The 9,243-nt window shown below is 40.1% G+C and overlaps 1 protein-coding gene across 1 annotated transcript in view; it reads right to left on the reverse strand.

Moving 5' to 3' along the window:
- The window catches only part of loxl2a (lysyl oxidase-like 2a), a 25,323-nt gene extending 16,737 nt beyond the window's left edge, over positions 1-8,586 (reverse strand). The window contains exons 1-3 of the mRNA XM_085456180.1: positions 8,462-8,586; positions 6,260-6,565; positions 3,364-3,539 (exon numbers count right to left, since the gene is read on the reverse strand). Coding sequence (XP_085312306.1) covers positions 3,364-3,539; positions 6,260-6,533 — 450 coding nt within the window. The 5' untranslated portion in view covers positions 6,534-6,565; positions 8,462-8,586. The remainder of the gene's footprint in view (positions 1-3,363; positions 3,540-6,259; positions 6,566-8,461) is intronic.
- Between the last annotated feature and the right edge of the window lie 657 nt (positions 8,587-9,243).

Below are 9,243 nucleotides of genomic sequence, written 5' to 3' on the forward strand. Positions count from 1 at the left end.
CGTTGATCACTCATCTCCTCAAAAGCCTCTGCTATACATCATCCCGAATAGGCTTATCCTACTTTTGCTCGGGTTTCCTTCTTTTTGTCCTACAGCAGACTGTGTGAATAACTGAAATTCTCATGAGCCAGCCCCATCTCATCTGATGGAGTAAAGTGCAACCTCTACCCTTGTTACTTGTATAAAAGATCGGAAGGTTTTTAAGTGCCGCATTCTGTGATTAGAAAGGCTGGGTTTTGATTCTTGATGAAAGTGTTTGTTTGAAGTAAACATGATGAATAGTCTATTGGTCAACTACAGCTGCTCCTACAGCTACTCCTTCTTTTCAGGAAGTTAGAAGTTAATCTCTGCCCGCTGGACCATAGAGTAGAATCTGTTTATAATCATGTTCTGCAAGCAGTGGTGTGCGATTTCTTTATGTGAAAACTACTTAGAAAGAGATACATATAAAACCAAATCCATCTTACGTACATTTTCATTGGATTTTCCTTTTCGGTAGTGAAAGTCTGCATGATTATGTACCAAGTACACAGTAGTGCCAACTTCTTGGAAAACACAAAGTAAAGAACATCCTGCAATGACTCCTATGAATCCTTACCATGAACCAGGGGCATAATTTCCAGGGGGGTTAGGGGGGGTTATGACTCCCCCAATAATTAAACCCAACCAATATAACCCCTCCAATAAAATTATAAATTATCTTGCATAAACAGGCTGTTGATTTTCTTTACTCATTTCAGTTATTACCAGCAAAATAGTTGCATGTTTAATCATCTGGGAATTTACCCAGATTTATTTATTTAGACAGACATCTTGACCCCCCCAATGTTCAGCACAAAGTTATGCCAATGTCATGAACCTATAATTATCTTCGTATGAGACATCACGATCTGTACTGTCCCATTCCCACATAAAAACCTGAACCTGGCAAAGCTTGTGTAATTATCACTACTAACTACAGATTAAACAAAGTCTTCTGACTGTAACCACTGTACTGTTAGAAAGATCTCTTCTGCAGGATGTTCCATCCGTGTGTGAAACAAACACATGCTAGTAGTAAACTGGCTGTGTTGGGTTAGACAGACAAAAGCAAAAGTATCCATCATGCACAATAAAACAGTTATTGTGTGTGTGTGCATTATATGCTGCATGCTAAAATAATTAATATTATAATGATTCAGTCACAGTGGAATGTTTGTTGTGTTATTGTTTCCGGAGCATTACATAACCAGCTAAGAATGGTTGCACTGGCAGACTGCAGCAAAGTGGTCCCGGCTTCCACAAATCAGAGCTTGGGAATATTTGAGGTTAACTGAGTTTGGACTGTCAACCTGTTTTTCAGCAAAGTTACTTGATATTTTGTAAATGCTACTTTTAGGATTTTATGTTTTTGACTGAAACTGCAAAAATACTAACTGGGCAACCCATGCCAGCAGCAGGACACATACTATTATTTGTAGTCAAAGCAGGACTTGATAGAGAGACAGACATTTTTGATAAAGTGTAACGCAATCTCAGGATTTTTTCCTCACAAAGACAATATTATTAATGTCTGTGGCAAATGTGTGCACTGTAGAGATGCACTATTTAATTTTATAAATCAAGACATTGCTTGCAGTGCTAGTGATGTAGTGATGCTAGTGATTCACGCTCACTTAAATTATTTAAAAATCAGCAGGCACGGCACCAAAACAGTGTTTATAAAAGGAGATGTAATGTCCTAGGAAACTCTTCACATTTCAGAGGAGTGTTCGTCATTTTGAAGGAAATATTCTTCATAGCATCCACATAGTTATAAAGAACACCGTGCTTCATTGGCCCTTACTTAGAATTTCCACACTGAACACAGAATGTCAATTCATGCTGTGAATAAACAGATTTCAGGAACAGTGCTGCTCTTTGCTGGTGTCAGTTCAAGTATAGTTCAGAGGTGTAGCTACACCTTTTTCCCATTCCTCTCTCCTGTGACTTAAAAGGCTTCAGCCAAACCAAGGAAACACTTAGAGGGTGGGGGACTGAACTAAAGCAACACCCCAGAGGCCCTAAATACACAAGACACACAATAAACAAGATGTTGTGCTTATATATAAAACTTATATAAATAAGAGTATTGTTACTGTTGTAAGGTTCAACAGTCCATAATTAAACATTTCAGTTTCCCCTTTCTTCTTCTACTTTCAGCCCTCTTACATGACTGGACTAGACATTAACAAAACAAAGAAGGACTTAAGATGCTATCCTCGGGCGTGTTATCGCAACTAAATCCAGTGAAAAATCCAGTCCCTGTTCTGGCTGCTGTACAGAGTCCTGTAACGCAGCCAAGTCTACCACCCCACACGTAGTGTGAGCAAACAAAGAAACTGTACTCCGTCCAATTGCAAAGAACGTAAAGCACTAATTAAAGACTGCCAAATAAAACTCATCTCTATCAGTGTGGTCTTAAATAGGGAAACCTCATTATTAAAAGGAAGTTGCTTTCAGACAAGCCGAAGGAATGCTTTCCTCTAATAATCTCCCTCCCTTTCTCCTGTCACATGCACAAGCCCACACTGACTTTCCATCCAGTACTGAGGCATTTTCAGCAGCCAGGCTGGAAGGACTTCTTGGCGTCTGAGTCATCTTTGCAATCTCAGTGTGCAGAGTGGGGGTCTGGTGTGGGCAGTAATAGACTAATAGTGTCCTGACAAAGTCATTAGTATAACATGGAACAGACAGCTAAATATTTTAGCTTACTCATGGATCATTTCAGTTGCATGATGCCATAGCAGACGTGACTTCTTGCACAGAAGGGCTTACCTCAGTGTATCCTTTTAATCCAAACTCTTCAAATGAGGCATTTGGAAGTTGGTGTTTGCTTAGCATAATCACAGTATAACACAGTGTTTGAAACATGGGGATTTACCTGTTACTATTTTAAAATTCAAATGAAAAACGTATATATTTGTTCTTAGATTGTAATTAGTTGTTACTAATCATTTAAAAAAACAATGCTACACCAATAAGTAAGCGTCGTATATTCTTTAGCTTCTTAAACCTTTTTAATATTATGTTACACCTTCTTTCAACAGTTCAGCTGCTTTAAAAAAAGAAACTTGGAGCCATTTGAAGCAATAAATTATGATAAGGTTTTCTTTCATCCCAAGCCTAACCTGATGTAACCTGAACTGATGCAGAACATCATTTCAGGTTTCATGTCTGTGCTTTAACCATGTGTGCATTCTACCAAAGTGTTAGTGATACTGCAATCAAGTTACACTAGCCTTTTTTAACATTTGTGAAAGATTTTATGCAAATATGCACATATTAATTGTACTGCAATTGTACCATATGCATGTATTTTGATTGTCAATATGTTGGTCCTACCTCCTGGCTGTTGGCCTGGTTCCGAATGAACTTGAATCCTGGAATGCGCTTCGAACTGCACACCACGCCGACATCTTCTGAATGTTTGCAGTCGGATACTCCGAAGCCATTGGACTCACAATGAGCCAGACTCTTTTCGCTACCTGTGCAGTGCACGTTGTCTAGCCAGATACGACCTGGAACAAACAGAAACAGAAACACACTAATGGATGTGTGTTCAGATGTTGATTCACTTTGCCCACGATGGCTTTTCTTGGATGGTAGGGATGACGGTGCTTTTGAAGGAATTTTATTTATTTTTTATAAAAAACAAGTATTCAGCTTATCACAGGCCAACATTATCTCGTGACAGGCTGATGTGAAAATCTTTAACAGATCAGAACACAGAGAAAGATGCTTGGCGGTATTTAGAAATGGTGTCATCACATAATTAGTCCAAAAGAGCAGTTCCAACTAAATTGTCAACAATACTGTCAGCCGTGTCTGCAGCACATATAAGAGTATCGCAGTTGAGCAGACAATGGTGCACAGTCAAGATCATTTTTTTAAGTACATTTATAAAAAATATTAAACAATAACACTATATTTTCCCTTTAACATACATACTATATGTGTATACTGCAGCAAGTACAAAAGATTATCTGCCATTCGTCTTGGCTTTCATATTTTGTTCACCTAATCATTAACTGTTTTTCCAACCAATTAATATACAAACAATCAATCATAACATAATCATTATTTGTTTTAGAATATGTTGTTATACTCTGACTGTTTGCAACTATTATGTCTGCTTCATCCTGAGCCACAATTTCTCCTAACCCTGAGTTTTCACTAGCTTTCCCTCACATGGGTCAACCTCATTTAAAAAAAATGCAAATGAAAGAATGTCTTAAATGTTATACCCTGACAGGCGTTGTAAATCATGCCCTATTGGCTTCTGTTCTAGCATGTCCACTGAAGTCTAGCCGTAGACACAGTAAACCTGCTCACGTGGAGATGTGTTTGGTCTCTGACATAACCTGGTGCATTTTTTCAGCCAAAAACCTGCCTAATAAATGTTGTCATGGCTGAAGGGAATCATCTGTTGTCCAGCTGGCTGTTCTGAATCAGCCGTGAGGGAAACCACCAACTCATTATTCTGGCAGTCTCAACATGTTGCAAGGGAACATCCTGATCATACCAAGAAAGTGACTGGATATAATGGTCACGTAGCTTCCTCCTGGCATAGAAGTGATTACCCCTGGATCGTCGTTATAATAAGAGCCAAGCACTCTGGTTCTGGAATACAGCAGAGGGAGAACCCGCTCAGTCTCAGCAAACCTTTATCTAAGCAAATACTCAGCATTGCCAGCTGTTCTAAGCCTAGACTGCATTGGTAGGAACATCATTTGCAGGCCTTATGGGGATTTAACAAGCACTGAAAAAAAACAGAGAGGACAGTCTACATGGGGCTATAAATGTATAAATTAAGCCTTCATTAGCACTTTATGTCAATATCATAGCCAAAGAGCTCAAAACAAACCTAAAGGGATTTGCATAACATGGATTAAATGGATTTTGTAGAAAATTTAAATCATAGCCAAAACCTTTGTAACATTTGCACACTGTCTTTTTCCCCCTTTTTTGGGGGGCGGGGAGGAGGAGGGGGGCACACTGGGATTGCAAACAGCATTTGTGCAACAGCAGCTGGGGATATGATTTGATTTGCCTCCTTGCAGGAAAAACGCTCATCCAAGTAGGATGTCCTTATAACTGTTTGGTTGCTTTCAACAGCACATTAGTCATCACGATGGGAAACTTGAAATCCTCTTGATCACTTTTATAGCCATCTGTCTCCACCAAAACAAAAAAACCCAGATAAAGCTAGTTTCCATATAAACACATGTGAGAATACGTCTTTTTAAAGTGATTCCACTGCAAATTTGACATCCACTCAGGAAAACAGGGACCCCCTTCTCTTTTTGACCAACACAAAGATCATTTTATTTCAGATTGTGCAACTTTTTATATCAGTGCAAAATATAATTTGCAGCTTTCCTATTCATAACTGCCATTTCACTGAGTTTGTAAAACATTTGAGGGGCACACCCTTCCCAAAGCCAAGTCCCAGAGGACATCATCTTTATATAGCGAACCACTGCTAAAATGGAGCCCAAACAACTGCTTCACACAGGATGCACACACAGCTATATAGTACAAGCTATTTGTTAAATGCTTCCTATAAAACACTATAGGTATATAATAGTATATGCATAAAACTGCAAAACACTTGAATTGAAATTTCCATAATGACAGCAATGCTGTGAAAAGTTAACCTAACTGTTGAAGTGGCTCACTGAGTGAAGACATGCTTTGGCAGCTCTAAATGAACTCTTTAATAAGAGTTCTTTAATAAGAGTTCATTTAGCGCTATACATACATTCACCTCCAGCAGCTAACACATTTACAGAGCTGGGAATCTTGTTAGTATTTTTACTGCTATGGTGGAAATCATAAGATACAAAGGCTATAAAAGAGGAGATGAGATTACGTCTGTGTATGCGTCTGGTTAACGCTCCAAATCTTTCCAGTCTTTCCTTCTTCCAGTGCTCTGAACTGATTGGTGTGTCTCAGTTCTCCTCTGATGGGAAAACCAGTACCTCAGGGTATAAGCATTTAGACAAGGGGAAACCTGTCTTTCATGGAAATTATGAAACTGCATGTAGTGATAGGTTATTTCTGAGTAGATGTGGTTGAGTAGCTCAGGGATGCTCAGATTATTTCACTATAACTTGCACCTCACTTTCTGCACCAATCTGAAGTCGAACTTTGGAGGGTTTTGATTAGATGAAGTTGTAGATGGTTGTCCTGGTGACTAACACACACATCTCATTAACTTAGTGCGTTTTTTTCTTACCTTCCCCTTTTCCGTACTTGGCTGAGGGCAACCAGGACTCGGCACCCGTGAAGCCCAGCTCTCTGCATACCACTTGGGCAGCATAGATGGAGAAGTCATCATCGCACACCGTCCCCCACTCTCCATTGTAAAAGACTTCGACCCGACCCTCGTAGTGTTTCTTCTTCTCCCCGGCTAGACGTAGCTGGATCACAGGCTGGTTAGAGTCTGACTGGGCGCTGGATGGCACCAGCAAGGTGTGAAGGAGACAGCAGAAAACAGCCAGGAGCAGCATGATGCAGAATGATGAGGGAAAAGACTAATACCCTAAAGAGAGATACAAAGAGACAAAGAACTGTGACCATCGGCTGTATAACACTGCAATAAAGTGTGTTTTTGGCATTTTTATAAGTGGCTTTTCTCAATTCCAAGGATTTAACCTGGAGAGTTATCTGAAGACAGGCTGAGGAAGACAGTCTTTTGTGGCATGTGGTAGTTCAGTTTATTTGAGAGTAAGCGGTATCTGTATAAAATGCTGAGCTTGGTTTGGCTCTCATATCAGGCTTCAAGAGAACTGACACTAGAAACTTTGCAACCGCAAGTATAGTAAAAGAAATTACCACAATTTCACAGTATATTAAGCAAACGTATGGACACGACTGCCAAAAAAAGGGAAATTTGGGGAAAATCTGGGAAAGAACATAGGTTAGGTGGCAAGAATTTCTCTCTCCATTGTCTGACAGCCTAATGGACAGCAAATGTGGGCTCCTCCAGGGAGGGGGCTGCCCGTCTTATTTATTTGCTGATCTATGCCTGGAGGCCAAGGTAAACTCTCTGAACCTGTATTCACAAAGAAAGTTGACTCCATGTGCATCATTATTTCATGGCAAACCATGAATGTCTCAATGTTGGGACAATGAGCCCTGAGGGAGTAAAGGGAGGGATGGAGGAGAGGGAACGTTAGGACACCTTCACATCATCCTGTTCTGAATAGCAAGGGAGGAGATTTGGGAGGAGATTTGGGAGCAGGGGGGGGGGGGGGGGGTATTCCTGTGTTGACGTCATGGTAACCAAACAAACTTCAGACTTGAAAAACCTCCTCTGGAGTACACAGCCTATAAATTATCAGACTGTGAAGCATATGTTTCGCGATACGGAAACATCTGGTCAATCTCCCCGTGAAATGAACATAGGTTCAGCATGAGTACGGAGACACTTTAATTTGGCTTTTCAGTATTCAGTCTTGTACTTTATTAAACCAAGGGAGTGAAAAAGCGCACTGTAATGGTTTTAAATCAGTCAGTCAGAGTCTGAGTGAATTTCTGAACAGCTGTGCGTGCACAAACTATACTCCAACCAGCACGTGTACAATTATGGTGTATTTAAAATGGTAAATGGCCTGTATTTGTATAGCGTTTTACTATACTCATGGATTTTGTATTTAATATAAAATTTAATACAAAATCCATGAGTAAAAAATACTTCTAAATAAATACTTCTACATATTGCATGTCATAGGCAACACTTCTGTAGACACACCCATATGTTACAGAAGAATCTACTCTTAACAGTTAAAACTTGTGGTCCCAGAAAGGTGGTGATTGGACATTTTTACATCATATGCTGTGTCATGCAAAGCTTAAAACGTGTAGTTGCAAAGAAACAATAGGATCAAACAATAATTAAATACTGCTTGCCCTTTAAAATAGGAATTCTCAAATCCTACATACTTTTATTGCTTTTTCAGGCAAAATCAGGGCTCTTGTGCTGTCTGTTGTTCATCTGAATTAGTCACCGATAAAGAGATATTAAGCCCTGACCAGAGTGAAGAAAGATCGACTACAAAATCGGTAGGTGTTGAAGGGTCCTTAGCACAGCTGTCTACTGTCATCACCAGAGTTAGCATGCATGATAAAAGTTTGTTACTAGCAGGACTGTAGTTCGTGTTCTGATACAGCAAACCCCAGCGCGCTTCGACACATAAATAGGGAAAAAGAAAAAACACTTGATATAAAATACATTTTCAATGAATATAAAAGAGACAGAACATGCAAATATAAACCCTGCCAGGTTTTTAAGTTTCCGAAGAGAGAACCCATTAGGCAAAACTCGGTCTGAACAAAGTGTGATATCTCAAAGTTTCACACATTCATGCACGTGCCAAGCAACATCCAGTCGGACAGCAGGAGGGAGGGAGGCTGTCTCCAAAGTGAAAGGACTTACTCTGACAGACGGAGGACAGTCAGCACAGTCTTTTGAGGACGCTGAGGTTTCCAACCTGTCTTACAGGATGGCATGTGAAGCAGGGGCTCTTTGTCCCTTTAGTACTCTGCGGGCCGTTTCCTCTGCTCCCCTCACAGCTGGCAGCGCGCGCCCGTCCCACTCTTCACAAACTCAGCAGCCAATGGGAGGGTGCCTCAGCATCCTAAACCCGCCCCCCTCAGACCCGATTACCGAAGTTACAAAATCTAAGGGTCCTGGTCTCTTTGTATCTGGAAATGACTGAGTATTTTTTTTACTCGTTCTAGGAGTTTTAAATGGTAGTTGCCCTGCGTTATAATATTAGTTAAGATGGTTTTGTCAATTCATGCCTTCTATGATTGACTAATTTTCTCCAACGTATTGTTCAACATGCCAAAGTAAGAGAAAAGCAGAAAACTGTCAATAAAGGGACATATAACTGATAATGATGATGATTTCCTCCTATTTTTCGCCGTTGAACACATCTGGTGTTGTCCACTTAATAATGATCTTGACTGCGAGAAAGTGAAATGGCTGGTCAATTAGAATAAAGGGGGTGGTGCTGAGTTTCTGCTTCTACTGGGCTTTCCAAATTTTTTTTTTATACCTTGATTAGACAGGACAGTGTGGAAATAGAGGCTGGTTGACTTAAGATAGAGGAAAATGACATGTCAAGCAAGCTCTTTCACACCTGGAACATTTTGGTTATTTGGTATGTGCCTTAACCATGAGGGTATCCCAGCACACTGGTGTTAAGGACACCA

Source organism: Copadichromis virginalis, linkage group LG5, assembly GCF_057382275.1.
Source record: "Copadichromis virginalis isolate Kocher_CV1m ecotype Utaka linkage group LG5, C_Virginalis_male_GT1.1, whole genome shotgun sequence".
Lineage (NCBI taxonomy): Eukaryota > Metazoa > Chordata > Actinopteri > Cichliformes > Cichlidae > Copadichromis > Copadichromis virginalis.